The sequence below is a fragment of the Phascolarctos cinereus genome, unplaced genomic scaffold (assembly GCF_003287225.1).
Source record: "Phascolarctos cinereus isolate Bilbo 61053 unplaced genomic scaffold, phaCin_HiC Scaffold_4;HRSCAF=312, whole genome shotgun sequence".
Classification (NCBI taxonomy): Eukaryota; Metazoa; Chordata; class Mammalia; order Diprotodontia; family Phascolarctidae; genus Phascolarctos; species Phascolarctos cinereus.
Window position 1 is genome coordinate 246,948,608 of NW_027555847.1, and position 23,003 is coordinate 246,971,610.

At 35.2% G+C, this 23,003-nt stretch overlaps 1 protein-coding gene across 2 annotated transcripts in view; it reads right to left on the minus strand.

Moving 5' to 3' along the window:
- COMMD10 (COMM domain containing 10) overlaps window positions 1-23,003 on the minus strand; it is a 230,811-nt gene that overhangs the window by 6,675 nt on the left and 201,133 nt on the right. The window contains exons 6-7 of one of the 2 annotated variants that reach the window (XM_020967373.2): window positions 20,829-20,888; window positions 19,801-20,101 (exon numbers count right to left, since the gene is read on the minus strand). The exons of the other annotated variant lie outside the window; for it this stretch is intronic. Coding sequence (XP_020823032.1) covers window positions 20,063-20,101; window positions 20,829-20,888 — 99 coding nt within the window. The 3' untranslated portion in view covers window positions 19,801-20,062. Of the gene's footprint in view, window positions 1-19,800; window positions 20,102-20,828; window positions 20,889-23,003 lie in introns of those variants that run through there. 2 annotated transcript variants of the gene reach the window in all.

Below are 23,003 nucleotides of genomic sequence, written 5' to 3' on the forward strand. Positions count from 1 at the left end.
GCCCAGATGAAAAGCAATTCCTGCCTTCAGGGGGCTTACATTCAGTCAAGCCAGGTAACTTCAGGAAGAGAGGTACTAGTTGGAGGAGGGTTGGAAGGCTGGGCTTTGAAGGGAGTAAGGGATTAGAAGAGGTAGGGTGAGGAAGGGAGTACATTCTGAGCAAGTAGAGGACATCAAAGGTTATACCACTTAGAGCCACCCCTCCCTACAGACAATGGGAACTAACAGTATGATCTCCCTACAGGCTCAGGGCTGGGAAGGGTAGCTTGCTAAGGCAAATCAAATAGCTGTACAAGCCTGCAAAATCATTTGATTTGAAGAACTCTCCATGCCATAACCCCACAGGTAGTGGTTGAACTCCACTGGTACCTTCTCTGAGTCCATACATAAGTATATCTAAGTCTGACAAATGTGTGACCCAATCACACGAGAGAGATTAACAGTTTATATAGTGGAGTAGGAGGAAACACCATCTTCTGCTACATCTGCTGCACCATGGATCACTCCACACCTCCGAGGCCACATGGTGGTCCAGAAAGCTTGCTCCACTAACTAAAGCTTGCAGATGACTTGCTGTTCTAGTTATTTTGTTACCTGATGACTTAATGTGACAGAATGGAGCACAGTAGTATGCAGTGCCAAAACTCTGACAAATGGTCTCCTGAGGCTTGAAGGTTTCTGAGTCTGTTCTGCCTTTTTGTAGGGAAATCACATGAATAAATTCTTTGTCAAGAAGAACCTGGGCCCCTCTACAATTGACTCTTTTTAAAATCTCAGTTATCATTGTACCAGAAAAATCTTGCCTGAAGAAACTTTCCTGTCCAAGTTTCTTTGGCACCACTCACAGTCTCTTGTCTGCACTCTTAGGTGAACTTTTTTTTTTGTTCTGCCTACATATTTCTGACAACTTGGCAGAACTTGTGTGATTTAACAGAAGACATTTTCCGATCCTTTCCATTTTCCTGTACCATCTAGCTGAGGAAAACCACAATGCTACATACTGTGTAACCAAAAATATACATGTTATCTGTCTCTCAGTCTATCTGTCTGTATGTCTGTCTCTCTCTCATTCTACACATACACACATGCACATATATCCTCATATAATATGATATATACACATACACCCACGTATATATGTGTATGCATGTATATATGTGTATATGTATGTATGTAGCACCATTTGTAGCAACTCCCTCTGACACTTGACTCAGAATAACTATCTCAGACTCAAGGTACTCTCTGGTGCAACATTCACTCAAAATCACAACTAATATGTCTCTACCAATATGTTTACTTTTTCTCAAGTCAGCAAAAAAACAATTAGTTGAAAGCAAAAAAATTTTTTTTAAATTTTTTTGAGACTGTGTCTTCATACCTCACCCAGCTAGGCAGCTAAGTGGCATCATGGATAGAGTGCTGGGCCTGAAATTGAGAAGACTCATCTTCCTGAGTTCAAATCTGGCCTCACTTACTAGCTGTGTGACCCTGAGCAAGTCACTTAACCCTGTTTGCCTCAGTTTCCTTTTCTGTAAAATGAGCTGGAGAAGGAGATGGCAAACCACTTCAGTATCTTTGCCAAGAAAACCCCAAATAGGGTCACAAAGAGTCAGACACAACGAAACAACAAAACATCTATCTGGCCCAGGCTTGAAGTACAGTGGTCATTTGTAGGATCAATCCCACTACCAAGTAGGGGAGCTTTGATCTGTTCTGTTTTTGACAGGGCCAGTTTGCTCCTTCTTAAGCAGCCTGGTGGCCCTCCACTCCCAGGGGCTCTCCATACCCTCCACACTGTCAGACTTAGTGTGAGCTCTTATAATGAGAATGAGTATGCTACTTAAGGAGGGACTCCCTTTTGTCCCAAGCCTCTTTATGACTAAGTATTTGTTTATGTAAGTTGTTTCTCTGTCACAAGATGAGCACTTGTGCATAGTTCGGTAACGATGTGTGTGTGTGATCCCCAAATCTGGTAAACAATCACTAATGATGTGTGTGTCACCCAGATTTGGTAAATACATATGTGTATCTCAGATCTGGTAAACAACTGATAAATCTTTGACAATCACATTAGGAAACTAAAGCTCTGATTAATGGTTTCCTTTCATCATAAGCTTAGATAATTGATCACCAATCAGAACTTAGGTGTAACATGTAAATGTCCTTTGTCAGAACCATAAAAATCTACTGGAGGACCCAGCCATCAGCCTTGCTCCTGAATAAAGACTAGGACAGACTGTTCTAGAATAGAACATGGAACAGAACTGTTCCAGGTTCACTAAAGACAGTGCTGATTGACAGAGACTAACCAGAATGAATGACATCTCAAAGGGATACACATAACCTCTAGCTGCGTAGAAAACGAACTGTATCATAAGCATCAGTATGAGACATGCTTACTGGGACCTTCAGGGATCAGATTGGTGGTTTGGGTTTTCTTTTTTTTTTTTTCCTAGAGGGGTTGATATTTGTATTACTGAATAGTCAACAAAATTTGATTGTGAATATTAATGAGTGTAAGTCTTTCTAGCACACCATCAGCTCCAATAAACACATGCAATGGTAAATCAGTTTTCTGTGTGCACTATGGATTACAACTCCAAATACATTTAGACCTACTTCAGCTCAGAACTCCTAAGCTCAAGTGAGCTACCATTCTCAGGCTCCCTGGTAGCAAGGGTTACAGGTATGTGCTACTACACCTGGCTGAGCAAAGGCATTTAAATAAATAACATAGCAATCGCAGTTACAATAGGACATTTTCCCCATAAACCTAAGGCACAGTCTTCCACACATAACATCCCATCAATAAGGAGAATGAGAACACATAGGGATCATACATGAAGGGCAAACACATAGAGAACACATATGGACTGGTCATACATATGAAGGAGCAACTTATACCTCTACTATACAGAAGCAGTAATGTCTTCTTGTGATATCATTGTATTGCTCTATTGGCCTCGTTTGGTCTCAGTGACTCTTAGGGGGTCTCAGCTGAATGTTGATTTGCTGGCCTTTTGACAATCTGCTAGGAAGCTGTGGTAGCTTACGGATGTTGGGAAGTGTTCCTTGCTACTAATAAATGGGCATATCTCTTTAGTGCTACTTTCTGGTCATCTCAACTCCTGTCTACTAGAGTATGATTGATTGCTAGAACATGTATTCAGATCTTGCCTCAGACACGCAATAATATCTATGGGACCCTGGATAAATCACTTAACTGCCTACAGGCTCAGTTCCTCATTTGTAAAATAAGGATAATAAGTGTCCACCTCATAAGTTTTCCAATCAAATGAGAGATAAAAATGTACTATGTAAACCTCAAAGCACTATTAAAAATCGGATATTATTATAATGTATGTAAGGTGCTTGACAGATGTAAAAGCGCTATATAAATGTCAGAATTATCATCGTCCTTCAAGCCTGTTGCAATTTTTAAAAATCTGGGTCTTGCTTAAGAAGCCAGAAGAAGAGCAGATAACCTCCCAATGGGTAAGCCTGAGACACTGCCCTAACTCGGGAAGCCTCAGGTAGGAAACAGAAGACCATGGCAATATTCCTACTGTGGAATCCGTAGCGGGAAATGAGAATATGTAGCTCCTTGATCAGGAAAAGCTAAACAGGGATAGAAAGAGAATTGCTATGTCAGTGAAGGCCCCTGTTGGAGGGAAAGAGACAAGAATGGCAGCCTTCAACCAAAAAAGGTCCACTGGAGGTGGAAGATCATGGCAGCACCATGATCAGGGACAGCTAAGTATACAGCTCCCTCCAAAGGCCACCCTGCACTCAGATTACAATCATACCAATGGAAGTGGAGAGCAACAGTAAGAACATAGGAAAGTGAGGCACAACCAAACAGGACTTGACCACACCCATTCAAGAGTACTGGAAGGGGAAGCACATAAGGAATTGAGGTTGTAGATAAGAATAAACTGGATACACTTAACACTATGAAGAAATAACATTTCAAGAGTGTGCAAGAGGGAAAGCCAGAAGAGAGTAACTGAGCAAGTATAAGCATATCCTCAGCCTAAAAATGGCTTGAAAACAAGAGCACCTAGAAAAAGGAAAGTAAAAGATTAAAAATGGAATTGTAGATAAAATAAGAGTTCTGGAGACTATAGCCATATGAAAAAAATGCCCCAAATCACAACTAATTACTGTGAGTCTGTTCATACAAGTCTTTCCATGTCTATTTGAAATCATCTATTTTCTCATTTCAGAATAATAGTCTTCTAGGAAGTGGAGAGTACCAGAAAAAAGAATTTATATAAAAATGAACAATTTTGAAGACTTTTATGAGTTGATGAAGAATGAAATGAGAACCACCATAAGAAGAATTTGTTCGGTAACAATACCGAACAAACAATTTTGAAAGTTGTAAGTACTTTGATCAATGCAATGACTATCCATTATTTCAGAGAACTGATGGTGAAGCATCCTATCTCCTGATAGAAAGGTGATGGATTCAAGGTGCAGAACAACACATATTCTTTTGAAAATATGTAATTAAGGATGTTTTTGTTTGAGTATGTATATTTGTCACAAGGGATTTGTTTTTCTTTTTTTCACCCCTAAATGGTTGGGGGTGGAATGGGAAAATGAGAAAAAAGATTTGTTAATTTTTTTAAAAAATTAAACTTTAATAAAAAGCCTATTATTGATAAATACAAATTAAAGCAACTATGAGACTCCACCTCATACCCATCAATTTGACAAAGTTGACAAAAAAGAAAATGACAAAAGTTAGAAGAGGTATGGGAAAATAAGTTCATTGATGAATTACTGAGGAAATTATGAATTGGTACGATCATTCTGGAAAGGATTTTGAAACATCCAAAAACTTACTAAACACTTCCCATCCCTTGGTCCAGTGATGCCACTACTAGGCTTTTGTCCCAAGTAAGTCAAAGAAAGAAGACTCTATATATACAAAAGTATTTGTAGATGCTCTTTTTGTGGTGACAAAGAACTGGAAACTAAGGGGAATGGCTAAACAAATTATGGCATATGAATGTAATTGAATACTATTGTGTTATATGAAATGACAAAAAGATATGGTTTCAAAGAAACCTGTGAAGACTTGAATTAACTGACGTAGAGTGAAGTGAGACAAACAGAAAGAACAAATTATATTATAATATCAATATTGTAAATTTTTTTGATAGATTTAACAACTATGATCAATGCAATAATCTATCATGATTCCAGACGACCAACGATGAAGATTACCATCTACCTCCTGATACAGAGGTGACAGACTAATAGACTAATGAAACACCTTTTTCAATATGGCCCACATGGGAATTTGTTTAGCTTGATGGGGGAAAAAAAAAGAGTTGTGGAGAAAAAAAATTGGAAGGCAAATAAATATCTTGGAACAGAAAATTAAAAAAAAAATTCAAATAGCATACTCCCTGAAAATTAGCATGGACAAAACAGGATTCAATAACTTTAATAACAAAAAGAAATATCAGAATAAGATAAACAGAATGAGAAAAGAAAGAAAACATATTTATTATTTTTTTAAAACTAATCTAAAAAGGCTTCAAGGAAATAATGTATGAGTTATCAGACTCTGAAAAACATGACCAAACAAATCACTTAATTCTATATTTCAAGAAATCCAAACTGAAAATTGACCAGATTTTTTAGAACTGGAGAATAAAGAGTGAAAACAGAAAAAAAAAATCTATTGATCACTTCCTGAAAGAAACTCCAGAATGAAACCTCCCAGGAATGTTATAGGCAAAATCCAGAACTTCCACGTGAAAGACAAAAAAACCCAACATTGTGAGTGGTGATAAAGTGCCAAGTGGTTCAAACACCAAGTACCAAGTACCAAGAATCAGTCAGAATGATGCAAGACTTTGTATCTATTAAAAAAAAAAAGAAGAAGAAAATCTTGGATTCTGCTCTTCCAAAAGTCAAAATATAAAAGTTTACAACCAAGAGCAATTTATCCTGCAAGATGAATATAATCCTATGGGGAAAGGATTGAACCTTTCATAGAATAGAGAACTTTCAAACATTCATGGTTTAAAAAAAAAAGAACAGAGCTAAGTAGAAACTGAAATGTAAACACAGAAGACAGGAAAGAACTATAAAGGTAAAATTATTTGATAAATTGGAAAGGGATAAACAATTTTGAAATGCTAACATTTTGATAGGGGATAAAGAAACATGTCCCTTAAGAATCCTAATGATGTATGTCCAGTGTCAAAGAGGAAATTAAATGAGATTATCAAAAACTGGAAATGGTGATTTTGTTTTGCTTTGATGGTTTTAAAAGAAAAAATAAAAGGGAAAAGGAAAATACTAAGGAAAAAAGGAGGAATATTTCTGATTCCTGATATTTCTCATAATAAGTACAGACAAGAAAAAGAATATACAGAAACTGAGAGAGGGGTGAAGGAAATAGTAGGCATAATATGGAATTCACTCTCATTTGAACCAGACAAAGGAGAGCTATACACACACACACACACACACACACACACACATTTCTGCACAAAGAACTTAGTGTTTAATAGACATTAAACTCAGCAGGAAATTAGGTGGGGAGAAAGGAGAAAGATTTAACAGGGATGGTGAAAGTAGGCAAGGAATAGTCATAGCAAAACAAATTCAGTTTTAGGAGGTGGATTGTAAAGGGAAGATTAAAAGGAAAGAAAGTGTAAGAAATAGTGATTAGAGAAGAGGGGAGGAGCCACAGAGTAGAAGCAGATTGCTCCAAATACAGATCACTGGAATTTATCACATTATTTTCTTTCACTTCCTTCTTCTCTATAAATTGTAGGAAAGGGGACAAAGAGGAAAAAGTACAAACGTTTGGAGAGAAATACACAATTAATAATCATATTAATGAATGTGAATGGAATGAACTTACTCATAAAATAGACGAGGTTTATCAGAATGGATTAAAAAGCAATCCACTAGTATTTTCTCTTCATGAAATACACTCTTAACATGAAGATTCACATAGAGTTAAAATGAGGGTATTAAGTAGTATTTATTATGCTTCAAGTGAATTAAAAACGAAGAAGTAGCATCATTATGTCAGATAAGGAAACAGACATGGTTTCAAGAGAGAAACAGAGAAGTTACATTGTTCTGAAAGGCACCATACCATGAAATAGTATAAATGAAATATATAAATAAAAAAGTATAAATGCTTAATCTATATGCCCTGGGTGACATAGTATCTAGTATTTAAGGGAAAAGTTCACTGAATTACAGGGAGAAATATAAAGGAATATCATAATAGTTGAAGACTTCAATATACCCCCTTTGAGACCTAGACAAATCTAACAAAATAAAAGTTAAATATCTAACTAGAACCTTAGGAATGTTCAATATGATAGATCTTTGATGATTACTGAATGAGAATAAGGAGAAACATGCATATTTCTTAGATGCTTATGGCACCTTTACAAAAAATATCCTCATAAACAAACAAATGCAGTAAAATGAAACACATCATTTACTGACCATAGTGCAAAAAAAAATTCTAATCAATAAAAAGCTTTTGAAAAAGGAAATAAAATTTAAATAGAGCCTCACATAGAAATCACAAACATGGTAAATAATTGCATTAAGAAAACAACAACAATGAGACAATATACCGAGGCTTTTGGGGTACAGATAAAGCAGTCTGAGAGCAAAATTTATATCACTAACCATGGGTATCAACAAGAAAGAAAGAAAAGATCAATGAATTAACTATACAATTAAAAAAAACTAGAAATGTAACAAATGAAATGACAACTAAACATAAAAATAGAAATTCTGAAAATCAAAAAAAGAGATCAACACAATTGAAAGCAGTAAATACATTAAATTGATAAAACTGGGAACTGAAAAAAACCAGTAAAATAAATCATGAGCTATCTTTTTTAAAGAGCACAGAATTAAATTGCCAGTTTCAAAAATAAAAAAGGAGAATTCACAATAAATGATGAAGAAATAAAGGAAATTATTAGAAACTATTTTTCCCTACTATATGCCAACAAAGATGTTACTGTAAATGAAATAAATGAATGTTTTAAAGAATATACAATACCCAGAATAACAATTTAAAAAAGAATTTAAGTAACCCAATCTCAAAAAAGAAATTGTACAAGCCATGAATGAACTATTCAAACATGAAAAGATGGATAATTGAACAAATTCTATAAAATATTCAAAATACAACTAATTCCACAATAACACAAACTGTTTGAAAAATAGAAAAATAACTCCTTTTTGGGACAAATAATATTTTAATTCCTAAATAAGGAAGCAACAAAGTAAAGAAAGAAAACTATAAATCAATATTCTTAAAAAGTATCAATACAAAAATTTCAAATAAAATATTAGCAAAATATAGCAATGTATTAAAAAATGATCACATACTGTGACCCAACTGGATTCACACCAGGAATGCAGGGTTGGTCAATATTAGGAAAATCATAAATTTAATAGGCCATTTTGACAATAAGAACCATAATAACTATACAATTACGACAATAGATACAAATAAATGTTTTGACATAATAGCATACCCATTTTGTTAAAAAAAAAAAACTTAATGGAAAAATAATAAAATAATATTCATCTAGAGGAACAAAAGAAAAATAATCTTAGTCATGGAAAAAAATTGGGAAAGGAAGGGTCTTAGCAGGACCAAATAACAAGCCTTAGGGCAGAAAAGAAATCATCAAAATTATTTGATACTGGTTAAAAAAATAAATAGAAAAGTTGATTAATGGAACAGATTAGGAATACAAAACCCAGAAACAAATGAGCATAGTAGCATAGTGTTCAATAAACTCAGAGACCTCAACTATTCTTCAAAAAATCTGCTGTTAAAAACTAGAAATCAGTCTGGCAGAAATTAGGTTTAGATCAGTATCTCACAGTACACACCACAATAAGCTCTAAATACATATGGGATCAGAATAAAAGAGTCACTTCACAAACAAACTGTAGAAGCATAGAAGGAGAGATTTTAAAGTTTAAGGATAGCGAGAGAGTTCTTGACGGAAGAAAACTGAAAAAAATTTAGAAGATAAAATGGACAATTTATTTTTTAATATACATTTTCCCCTAATTACATTTTAAACCAAATTTTTTAACGTTTGTTTAAAGTTTTGAGTTCCAAATTTTATCCCTCCTTTCCCTCTTTCTGAGATGGTAAGCAATATAGGTTATGCATGTGCAATCATGTAAAACATTTCCATATTAGTCATTTTGTACAATAAGACTCAAAAGAAAAAGAAAGTGGAAAAAAATAGTATGCTTTAGTCTGTATTCAACCAATATCAGCTCTTTCTCTGGAGGCAGTTGGATACTTCATCATTAGTCCTTTGGGATTGTCTTGGATCATTGTATGGCTGAGAATAGCTAAGTCATTCACAGTTTTTCACTGTACAACATTGCCGTTACTGTATATAACATTCTCCTGGTTCTCCTCACTTCACTTTGCATCAATTCATGTAAGTCTTTCTAGGTTTTTCTGAAATCATTCTGCTTGTCCTTTCTTATAGCACAATAATATTCCATCACAATCATACACCACCACTTATTTAGCCATTCTCCAATTTTTGGGCATCCCTTTGAGAAATTGACAATTTAAATTACATAAAACTGAAAACATTTTAAACAAACAAAATTAATGTAGTTAAAATTAAAAGGGGAATAGTTAATTGGGAAAAAATTTTGAAGCAAGTTTTCTCATAACAGTCTGATAACCAAGAAATATACAGAACTGATTAAATACATTAGAACAAAAGGTATTCCCTATGAGTTAAAAGTTCATATGGATAGGCAGTTCTCAAAAGAAAAGCACGCTATAAACGGCCATGTGAAAACATGCTCCAAATCACTAATAATAAGAGAAATGTAAAAAACAATGTAATGTAAAAGTATATGTAAAAATGTAAAAAAATGGAAATGCTAAAAAACAACTCTGATGTTCTACTTCACACCCATTAGCTGGCAAAAATATTCACAAAAAGGAAAATGACAATTTTCGGATGGGCTAAAGGAGAACAAGTTTAGTAATGTATTATTGGAGTTGAGGATTGGTACAACCATTCTGAAAATCAATTTGGAATTATACTCCTCAGCACCAAATCACTTACCTGTTCACACCCAGTGATAACACTACCTGGCTTATAGAACCAGAAATTAATAGTATACTCATCACTTGGGGGAGAGGGTTAACAAATTATATTATATGAGTATAAATAGAATATCACCCTTCTATAATAAATTATGGAAGGAATATTTTCCAAGAAACACGGAAATACTTGAATGAATTGATGCAGGATGGAACTATTAATTTATACAGTAACAACACTGTAAAGAAAAGCAACTTTGAAAAATTTATCAACTCTGATCAATTCAAAATCAACATGATTCCTGAAGACTGTTGATGACATATTTTTCCCTCTCCTAGCAGAGTTGATGCACTAGGAGTGCAGAATGAGACATTAATTTCTTGACATGAATAAATGTGGATTTGTTTTCCTGGGCAACGCTATTATGTTTGAGGGAGTATGTTGGGAGACAGAGAGAGAGAGAGAGAGAGAGAGAGAGAGAGAGAGAGAGAGAGAGAGAGAGAGAGAGAGAGAGAGAGAGAGAGAGAGAGAGGGGATAAGTATGTAAATGAAGCAGTTTAAGAAATGCTGAAGAGAATGTAAGGAGGCTCAGAGGGAAACACAGCGAGGGAAGCTTTGGAACTAAGGTGATAAATTTCTTACACATTTCTAAAAATCCGAGATGTGTATAATGGAAATTTGTAGTTTTGTACACAACCCTTTTTTCTTATTGCTCTTTGTAGATGGAAATACTTGTATTTGCTGATATTTTTCAAGGTCAGAACAACAAAAAAATTTTAAACTATGCAAATTATGTTAATGTCTTCTTATTAGTGAGCCCCAGTTGTCTTCTAGAAATGCCTGTTCTTTTAAAGCACTCATAAAGTATGTACTTTCTTCAGTGCATCAGTAAGTACATTCTTCAGTACTTCCATGGGTCCGTGATCTAATTAGTGCAGGTTATACCACATTTTCTGCATCCACATCTTCTTATTCCATGTGATTCTTGGTCACATCTTTTCATAACCTTTAATATTTTGTGGATGCCAATGCAATTCTTGTACTATTTTTCTGTAATGAACTTTTGCTACATGAACACCGTATCTCCCTTACTAGCCAATAGATATTGCTTCGTAACGGCTTTTATGCCACTTTCATGAATACATCTTCATTAGTAATAGGCAGCCACTTATATACAAGCATTTCCATTGCCCAAGAGTTCATAAACTCTCTGCTCAATAATAAATCAATTCTAGAATTGTGTTGGGGGCTGACTTTATTAACCTGCTGTCTAGGTAATCCATGTTTCTTCCTTTCTGAAAATAGGAACATTTGCCCATCTCCAGTCTTCTGGCATCTGTTTCATTTTCCCAATTCCTCGAAGATTATGGTGATTCATCAGTCTCATCTGCAAGTTCTCTCAATGCCCTGGAATCTAATTTGTCTAGGGCAGGACATTTGAGGTTACTTAGGATAGCAAGATACTCTGTTACTATCTCCTCACCTACATGGGATTTCAATTTCCTCTTAATCATGTTTATCCTGCCCTTTACAGCCTGAAGCTAATTCTCTTTCATAGGGGTGATTGATGGAAGTACTTTCGGACATTCTGGGTCATCTTTCTGGAAACAGTCTCCTATGCACTGATGCAAGATGTCAGCATGTGTTGTGCATCAAAAAATGGCCACTTCCAGATTTAGTTGTCTCTCAGGAACTTCCACTTCCACTTTACTTTCTAATCCTCAGCACCTGTGTGGGTCCCTGGCACAAACCTGCAGGTTGGTTTATGTATCTCTGTTAGGTACTATGTAGGATACGATGCTGAATGTGGGCTTTAAGAATCTGTGTCCTCCAATGTTAATTCATAAGTCTTTAATCTTTTGCGGGGTTTTCTCTATGGATTCAATAACTGTTTTACATTTGGGGATCAATTCTTTTTTTAGAGGGGGTAGAATTAGGGGAACAGGGGAGACTATTTTGTTGGCCACGTGACTAGAACATCTTTTTCAGCTAAAATCAATAAACATTTAAGCACACATGTGCAAAGTACTGTGCTAGGTGCAGGAGGATATTCAAAATTTAGATAGGTATGGCCCCTTCCCTCATTAACTTGCCCGTAGGATATGACATATATATGTATATGCATATGTTAATATATTGAAATATATAAAGCATTTGCAATGTCATATGATGCATAATACATGGTTAAAACAGACGCATATAAATAGGTTTGAAGGAAAGGTTATTACCAAGTGAAGAGATCAGGTAAAAAACTTCAAGGAGTTAGTATTTAATGCTACATGAAGACTATAAAATCATATCTAATAATTATTCAGTTTCAGATAGGGTATCATGATGGGGGTTTTTTATGCATTTTTAGACATAATTTTTTTTTAAACAGGTCTTTCACATAACCTACACATTGAATTCCAAGTGAATTGTTTACTACCATGGTGGAAGAATCACACTAAGCAATGAAAGCTACTGGCCTAAGGGGGGTCTGAGGATAAGTTGGGAGTAGAGTACATACAAATCAATTAGATTTTTTCAAAAATACTTTTTAAAGTCTGTTTTAAAATTTTATATGGGATAAAACCAACTTCAAAATTATTTGAAGATTATAGATCATAGATTTTAGAATCCATATTATCAAATAATTACAAGATACAGATATGATGTTTCAATTACACAGTATCTGAAAGAATATTCAAAAATAAGAAATTGTATTTTTTAATTTAATAATAATAATGACAGCTAATATTTCTGTAGCGCTGATTATTTTCCCAGTACTATGCTAAAGGTTTTATATTTATATTTATCTCATTTGATCTTTACAACAACCATGGGAGGTAGGTGTTTTTTATTACCCCCATTTTAGAAATGGGGAAACTGTGGCAGAGGTTAAGTGATTTTTTTTTTAAACCAGGGTCATACAGCTAGTATCTGTGGCAGGATATGAACTCAGGTCTTCCTGACCCCAGGTCTGGCACTCTAAGCACTGAGCTACCTAACTGCCTAATTTACAAATAAATTAGAACAAAATACTCTACAAATAAACAGAAAAAGGTAAATAGAATTAACTGCCCAGTGCAAACTTTTGAGTTTCTCCTACTAACCTACCTTATTGATCACATAGTAATTATTCTATTTTTAGGCTAAATATTTTAAAATACATTTTTTTCTTATCATAATCATACCACTTGCTACTAAGTAAAAATTCAGACTGTGCAAAATTATCTCAGTTAAAATAATTTGTATGTTGACTATTGGGATAATAACTTTTGTACAAATATAGTGTGGCAAAAACATCTCCCAAATATGTACAATTAACCTGCTAAATGGGAGAAGGAGGTATCTTTTCCCAATGACTTGAGAGGTAAGGTATCAGCTCCAATTTACTTTAATATAGAGACAGTATGCAAACATTTTTTAAGTGCCTTCTATGTACCAGGCACTATGCTAAATGCTGGGGATACAAACAAGAAAAAGTGGGGAGATGCAATAGAGGGTACTTGTATGGGGGCATGACATCGACGGCATCAAAACCAAGCAGAAGAGCTGATGGAAAACAAAGTTAGCTGGAAAGAGATAACTATTTGCTCCATTTTCTGATGTGACTGCAAAACCAATTGAAAAAAAGTCTTAAAAAATACACAGAGTTAGGGGGACTAATCATAGTTTATTTTCATTTTATAGGCATTATTTACCTATAATTCAAACATTTCCATAAAGTCTTATTCCTCTCTCTGCAGTTCAGACAGTTCTTGCAATATAAAGTTGCTAATGAAAGCATTTTTCTTAATTTATTCTGAATATAATCTTAAATTCACCATGTGAATTTAATGTAATGCAGTTTCTTAAAATGCAACCTAAAATCTACTGCTGAATCATAAAAAACATATACAAGCAATATCAGATTTAAAAAACACCTGTGTGTCTTTCTTCCTCAAGGACAGGGCACCCTGTTGCCTATCTATGTGATAAATTCTTCCGCCCCAATATATCTTCTCATACTGTACCATGTTTTTTTTTCATTTTATTATGGTAAAAATGAAAACAATTTAGGTTTAGCAGGTCTCTCATCATCTCTTTTTAAACAAGCAAATATACCTTGGATGGTGAAGGGTAACTCAGTCATTTTACTGTTGGTCCCCACACCTGGGACCATTACACTGAGGGGACGTGTGAATAGATGAGGAAGGAAAGAGATGGTTGTGCATCAGGAAGCACTTTAGGTAATGGGGCTTTTGCTGTTTCATTCTCCATGACCTCATTTGGGGTTTTCTTGGCAAAGATACTGGAGTGGTTTGCCATTTCCTTCTCCAGCTCATTTTACAGATGAAAAAACTGAGGCAAACAGGGTTAAGTGACTAGCCCAGGGTCACACAGCTAGTGTCTGAGGCTACATTTTAATACAGAAAGTTGAGTCTTTCTGCTTCCAAGCCCAGCGCTCTATCAATTCATAACCTAGCTTTAAGTCATCATAAGGGCAGCACTAGAATTGTTGAAGTGGGATGCAGAAAGGGAGGACAAACTTCATTTATTGCAAAATTTCACCTAAGACCATTCATGCACTAAAGAAAGGGGAAGAAAAAAAACACCTGCTTTTACTATGTGACTCTGTACATCCTGGACCTGGAATGTAGTTCTGCTGCTTTATGGGTTAAATATGTTTTTGTGGGTTTGTCTGGGAACCTACCCATGAGTTAGAACATTGTTTCTATGAAGAAAAAAGCATTTCAAGTTTCCAAAACTTGATTTAATAATGGTTGACAACAGTTGATATTTATATAGTACTTTTAAAACTTGCAACAGAGTTGGTACACATCTCATTTTAGCCTCGCAAAGGCCCCACGAAGGATGACAGATTTTATCATTCCCATTTTATGGATTAGAAAACTGAGGTTGAGAGGTCAAATGATTTGTCCAGGGTCATACAGCTAGTAAATTTCAGTCATGAAATTACTGCTGCTAAAGTTCATTTACACAAACCTTTTGGAGTATAGCCCATATATAAGCTGGGTATTCCCTACAGTTCTACTGAATAATAATAATAACGTAGTTTTTTGTAAAAAATAAACACAAATTTTTATTAAAACAAGTCTTCCTGGCTAGGGATTTAACTCATGAGCAGGAAACTTCTGGATCTATTTACTATCTGTCATCACATAGATATATCTAAATGTAGTGAAACTCAAGAGAGGCTGGCATTCAGGGAAGAATTCTACTTCTGATGAATCTTTATTTTGAAAATAGGTATTTTAATAGGTTCTTTTTTTTTTTCCTTCTAGAGACACTGGCACCTTTTTGGCAGAGCACAATTTCTCCTCCTCTCTCCCAGAAAAAGCAGTATACATTTAGTACTCTCTGGGCATATCATATTTTCTTTTACTTGAAAATCATAACAATGTGGTCTCACAGGGTATAGAGTTATCAGCAATTAAAATTATTTTAGATTTAATTGTGCTCTTAGTTGGAACTGGATCTTCCACTTGTCCTCTGTCTAGTGCCCTTGACTCAAATCTTTCTGAACTTGGGCCGGGGGCACATGGTTTAGCAGACAGAATAGAGAATTTGTATTTAGAAACAAGCTGTGTTGGAATCCCAGCTTTGGCTACTTGCTAACTTTGGGATACCGGGCAAATTACTTAACCTCTCTGTGACTCATTTTCCTTCCCTACAAAATGAGGGTTTGGATTAGACCCCTAGCATCCCTTCCAGTTTCAGCATCCTACAGTTTCCTTAACATCTGCAGTACATTTCTATGTAGTTTGGTGGTACCAAATCAATTTCCTGAAAGCTGGTACTTCTAGAAACTTTTATTTCATTTATGAACATTTTTTCTAAATGACTAATAATCATATGAAGATATTCCAAATCACTAAAAAAAAATGCAAGCAAAAACAACTCTAAAGTTTCACCCATCAAATTGGTAAAGATGATAAAAGAAGGAAATAGTGGTGGGACTATAGGAAGAGAAGGTAATCTACTGGGAAACAATTTAAATTATGTGAGATAGTCACTAAATTATATTCTTTGACCCAGAGATCCAACTTCAGGGCACACATCCCATTGAGTTCAATAACAGAAAGATAAAAATATCTATTGCAGAATTTTTTGTGGTAGCAAAAATCTGGAAACAAAGTGAGTGCCTAGCAAGGGCTTGGCTGCACAAATTGCGGTATGTGAACGCAATAAAATATTATCGTACCATGAATGAAAAATGACCGGGACTCAGAGAAACATGGGAAGAGTTGTACATAGTGCTGCAGAATAAAGAAAGCAAACCCAAGAGAAGAGAACATACAATGATATAATAGCCTGAAAATAAAGCAATGGCTGAACTCTGACTAATTGCAAGGAAAAATATTGTTTCTATCTGACAAAGAGTCTGGGGATGTCAGGTACAAAATATTGCACAAACTGTTGGACATGTTTACTTTGTCCAACAGTCTGGCTTAGTTGTTCATTTTTGTTACAAGGAAGGCTCAGTGATGGTACGGTAAGGTAAAGTGGAGAATATGTTGGTAAATGACTGTGATGTTATAAAACTAGAGGCAGCTAGGTAGTAGAGTGGACAGAATGTTGTACTTGGAATTAGGAAGACCACAACTTCTCTCAACCTCAGTTTCCTTGTTTGTAAAATGGAGAATAATTAATAGCACCTACCTCACAGGACTGTTGTGAGGAACAAATGAGATAATTTAATAATATGGCTCTTAGCAGAACTGAGGCAGCTAGATGGTGCCACTGTGTAAAGAGCACTAGACTTGAAGTCAGGGAGACCTGAATTCAAATATAACCTCAGACATTTGCTAGCTATATGACCCTGGGCAATTCACTTAATCTCGGCCTCAGTTTCCTCATATTTACTTCCCAGGATTGTTGTGAGAATAAAATGAAATGACATATGCAAAGCGCTTCAAAAACCTTGAAAATACTATGCAAATGCCAGTTTTTATTATTAACAACAACAATAATAAAACTAAAAGACATTAATAGTAAACTAAAGTATATATTTCCTTTTTTATTTTTAAAAATCTAAATAGGGAGTTAATTTGGGAGAATCTACCTACATACAATTTGGTCTTCCCATTTGGATACCATGTTAGTATCTCCAAAATCAGCATCAGTACTCAGTCTGAATCTCACAGTGGGAAGTTTTTGTTAATATACAAAATAATTAGACTGAATTAGGGGCAATGCTGCAGGGAGTAGATTTCTGCTCACTGTAAAAAAAGAAAAGGAAAAAAAAAGCTTTAATAACCATTGCAACCAGCATATGGTGGACTGGATTGCTGACTTGAGAGGTAATAATTTCCTTCTAAGTAGAGCCTGGCAACAGAAATCTGGATAACCCCTTTTGGTGAATATTGTAGAGGGGATTCTTGCTTAGGTATGAGTTGGATTAGATGGTTTCTGAGGTTCCTTCCAACTCTAGGATCTTGTGTATACCTATAATTTCACAGGGAAATAATGAAAAGCAGCCTCATTTTCATACTTTACCAATGCTCTATAAATACTTAAAAAAAAAACTGGACTTATGATTTCATTGGTATATAGTCTCTCTACCCAAAGGAGACTGGCAGTTGCCCTGTAACTTACAGTCCTAGAGAACTATCTGGTGGCCCTGAGAGGGTAAAGTGGTTTGCCCAGGGTAATAGAGCCAGTAGGCGTCAGAGGTGTTAGACAGAGGTCATCCTAACCCTGAGAGTGGTTCTCCATCCATTACACCACACTGCCTTTCTTGTAAATACATGTTACTACTTTAAAAAGATTAAACTAAAAGTTAAGCAAATAGTCTATATTTGCTTTCTGCAAATAATCTGAAAAAGTATCTATACAATCTGGTTCCCTATATTTAAAGTTTACTTAAGGAACATTTAAAAGTGTCACTCACTATTATAGATCTTATCTAAAAATAATGCATTAATGTCCATGGCTATGATTGTTAGTTGTAGGAAGCTTCTGGAAATCAAAGTCCTTTAGGTGAAACAAAAACAGTCTTGTTCAGATTTTAAACTTCTGTCTCTATGAATGTGTTTGGACTGGACACTTAATTTTTAAGTACAGTGGAATCATAAAACATATTCTTTTAACTTACCTGAGTTCAATTATGCACATTAGGCCTAAAAAATGTCTATTTAAATAGAGAAGGCATTCTGCTCACCATTCCACTCACTGAGTTTAAGCGGAATGAATGGGAGATGGGAGACATTAATCTACTGTTAATCTCAGCCGGCGTCATTTCCCTTGTGCCTTTCATAGTGTGAGCATCTCCAGGCACTGTGTGTAATTCTAGAATTTCCTCTTCATCATACACACTGACATTCTATTCACTCTGTTTAGGCTGATATAGTTAATGAGAGGTCAGTCTTAGTTGGCCTCACTACCATCCCTTGTTCCCTTTATCTTTCTTACATCTTCTTTTACCTCCAGTGACAAAAGAAGAAACAGTTATGTGATTGTGAGGTCACCCTTTAATAGTCAACACTTAATCGTGACACCTTTTCAAAAATATTCCACCCCCCCCATCAATTTATCTGTTTGGGGAGCCTCTCTATTTTTGTCTTCTGTTTGAGTAGAAGTCCTGGGTTCTTACAGCTGCCCTAATCAATTGCTTATTTGGGTTTTGTGAAAAATAAAATTTAGATCTGATTATTTCCATATCAACAATCTCAGATCCACTGGTTGTCTGATATGGATTGTTTTCTTTTAAAGAGGGCTTAACTTCTTTCCAGCTATATTGTTTAAATATACTGCAGTGTGCTGTATCAATAATTTAGAGAATTCTCAAGGATAATTTTGACCTTAGTGATTTCCACTGTACCATCTGACTTTAGAACCTACTACCCTCTCCTGCTCCAGGATGCAACTCAACTATAATGCTGCTGTAACTAAGCTCAGTGATTTTTCATTCATTCATTCATTCATTCATTCATCTCACAGACAACTGAGGCAAATTAAGTCACTGTGAACTTCACTTCAGCTAGTTCTAATGATAAAAAAATTATATTGACTAAGCTAACAGAAAATTGGAAAAAGCAGCCAAAGTAGAAATACTCAGTGATGCCTATTCAAGTGTTAACATTTGTTAATTAATAAGCTAACACATTAATTTTCTTAGCAATCCACTTTGAATCCTTCTCTCACGCTACCTATCACTGAATACTGATTTGCAATATGAAGACACAGTCCATTAGACTGTGAGCTCCTTGAGGGCAGGGACTGTCTTCTGCTTTCTTTGTATCTTTGGTGCTTCGTGCAGTGCCTGGGCACATAGAAGGAGAGAAATTGTTTCATGACTGACTGACTGAATGAATGAATAGTAGAACATTATATCTGGCCAAAAAAAAAAAACCCAAACCAAACCAAAACAAAACCTAAAAACCTGATAGCATATAAAATTATATAATGTGAGACTACTACTCTCTTATAATATTTTAGTATAAAATGCCAAATTTCTTTCCCCAACTATTTTCTAACTACATATAATTCTTATTACGTACAAGGATTATAATAATATCAGTACTTGTATGTGTGGTTGGTTGGTTTCTATTACTGCTACTGTGACTACTTAAGTTTTATATTCTGCTAATATCCACACTGTAAATTTTATCATTGGGACCACATAAATATATAAGATGTCATCAAGCATGTAAAAGTGAACAATTTTTGGGCAATAAAAACAATAGAAGAGTAAAACAATATGGTATTAGCTTTTGTTTTCTTTTTAATAAAAAGTGTTCTCAACAATGGCTATTGACTCAAAAAACCAAGAGAAAGTCAATTAGAACTACAATACTCTTAACAACAATCTCCCTTGGCTAATGTGACTGGTCTAAGAAGAGATAAGCCATATAATTTTACAGGAAGAAAGTCACTGAGTCCTTCAGAAAACACAGTTTGGCAATCTATCTTCAATATAAAATAATGAGGTGGCAGGAGTGCGATGGAAAAAACAGTCTTCGAAAACATCACATAAGGGAATCCAGCTGTGCTTGCATGGTCTCTAGCTATTTACAAGAAAAAAGAGAAAAAGAAGAGGGGGTAAAAAATTCATGTGAAACCTTGTTTAAAAACATGCAAATAGAATAGAAAAAACTATGTCAACAACCATGCATATGAAATCCATTCACAAAGCAATAAAAAACCCCACCACTCATGAATACACTTTGTTTTTTATGAAGAGTTTAGAATTTAGTGCTGTAACTTTGCTGTTCAATTTTTAAAAGATTGCCTAAATGTTACTGTTTTTAATGTGTCCAGCTGTTTTTCTGGTAAATTATTACTGCATAATAACAAGGTTTTAAAAGGGGGGCAGAGAGGTACTATTTTTTGCTAGATTTTAAAATCAGTATTTTTACAGAACACTGAATGTGTTCAAAGCTGAATCTTCATCTTGTCTCCTATATCACTCCTCCATCCTCAGCACTGAAATGAGGCTATTTCAACATTACCTATACATAAAAGATCAGAAAGACTGTGAATACATGCCTCTTTAGTTAATGTTTTACATGTGGATTAACAATCCCACTGCTTTAATTAAAACCACTTCCATCTTCTTCCTGCTTTTGTCAGATTTTATTCATTTAGGCAACGTTTCCCACTGTGAAACATAAGGTGTTTACAAGGGAAGTTGAGCATACACCACTTCATAATTGAGTATTTAAAAACACAAATTTATAAAGTAAAGGAAACTTAAAATACCATATATCAAAAGTCCTTTTAAAAAATACAGACCTTGTTATAGAACTCAAACAACTCCTTGTGGTTGAATTCCATACAAACTTTCTCCAAGTTCTGCCAAAAAAAAAAAACCCAACAAAAAAACCCAAGTTTAGTCCACAAGCTCAATTTTTCTCTCTGGCTGTCTTCAGAGTGTACCCTAATATTATTATCTGACTCAAAGATTTTTACAAGAACATTTTCTTTCTGCTCTATTCAACCATACCATTCCTAGATGTCCCTAAGACACATTCTACTTTAGCAAGAGTGAAAATCTATAGCTGCGTCTGTACCATAAAGTGACTACACAAAGGTTAATAAATAACATAGATATCAGCAAGAAAATAATTTTGTTACCAGTTTTTTCAACTCAAAGATACTACACAAGCTTGTATTTCATCTTTCTCAGCAGTCCATTTGATATGTACTAAATACTATTACCCAAAGACACTGGAGGCAGTGTATTTGATTGAACTCATGGAACCATTAATGCAATATGCCAGCACAGAGCTAATACCTCCTAGCATTAATCTAACAGTTACAATCTTAATGTCCTAAGATTGTTACATTCAGACTCAGCAAAAGTGAACAATGAAAGTGATGATTTCAAGGCTGGGACTTTTCTTCCCTTTTCAGAATACATTATATCTGCATATGCGCACACACATTTTATAAAATCCATTAGGAATAGTACAGATGCTGAGTAATAATATTGTTGGCATCATTATGATATCAAAGAAGGGCTACATTATAAACATAGTGTTAGTTACTTATGTAAAGCAGGAAGCCGCTAGTGAACAAATGTTTGTTGATTCATTAAACATTTAAATTTGATGCAATGTCTTTTGGGAATTAAAATGAACAGTGAAAGTCTCTGTGGGAAAAGTACACAGACTGTTGGACTATACAGCCCAGAGACCAATGCTGATGTCTTCGTAAATTCTAAAAATCTTAGTACTTATGTAATGCACTGTGCCTTTCTTCTGTGGATATTTTATTTGATAACAGGAAAGGAAAAGGACATTTTGTGTGAAATGAGAAAAGAAGGATGAGGAAAAACACAGGCTGTGCTGATAAAATTCAAGAGAAAAGCAGCTCCTCAGATAAAAGTTCTCAGATGGGCTGAGAGAGAACAGCTCTATATAGAGGGAAAGGTACTGAGTGATGGTAAAGATGGCAACGGGTTTACTGTTTCCCAGCAATTAACTTGAAAACGATTGTTTTCAGGATTCTGAAAGATATTGCTGGTAAGAGTTAGGGACAGACTAAATCAAAGAAATGTCTGGGGACTACAGGAAAGCTGTATCTGTCCTCATCTGAGAAACACAGATTGTAGATTACTCAGTCTGAGTTAAGAGATGGCTCACCACTTGAATCCAGGTCAGAAGATGAGGAGTCAGCAAATGAGAAAACAGAGTAAAGAAGAAGGATGGGAGAAGCTAACAAACGAGAGAGACCACTAAGAAAAAAATGTTGGCAGAAGCCAAGATTTCAGAGGCCAGAGAAGGGAAGAAAGAAAGAAGTCTATGGAGCTGAAGAGCTGCCAGAGTTGAAACCAATTGACTAGAGGCTCTCCTGGTGACGTAGGGCGCTGATTTGATCGGGGAAGTGTTCTGCTTGTGGAAAGGAAAGAAATCAAGGAAAGGAGAATCCCCTGCTCTGCACGAAGAGATGGCTAAGGAAAAGGCTGTCTTGCTCTCTAGTATCTTCCACAGCTTGAAAGACAGGAAACTCCTCAAAGATCTGCCTACGTTGCCCTAAACTGCTCTTTATGGCTAAAGAAATGAAAACTCCTTAAAGTTGATAGGATAGCAAGACCTGAGTAGCTTTGCAGATCCAGGATTAATGTGAACTGCTTTTTACTGAGACAATGTCACACTGCATAAACACCTAACCAAGTGGTACAGACCTGGGAAGTTCTGTAGACCTTAGGCTTACAGTATAAGGCTGATGGCATAGACTGTTTCCTAAAGAGACCACAGACATCTACCCATACAGTCTAGAATTTTGACCTGCTCTAGACATATGGGTTTTCTTCCTCACATTTCACAAGTGCTAGGTTTCCATAAGTTTGTGCCCTCTACTTCCATGTATATTGTATATATTGGTGAGAGAATGAGACCTAGGCTTGTGGGTGGATTTAAAAAAAATTCCTGAAGTTGCATCCTATATAGTAAATATTCTATTATG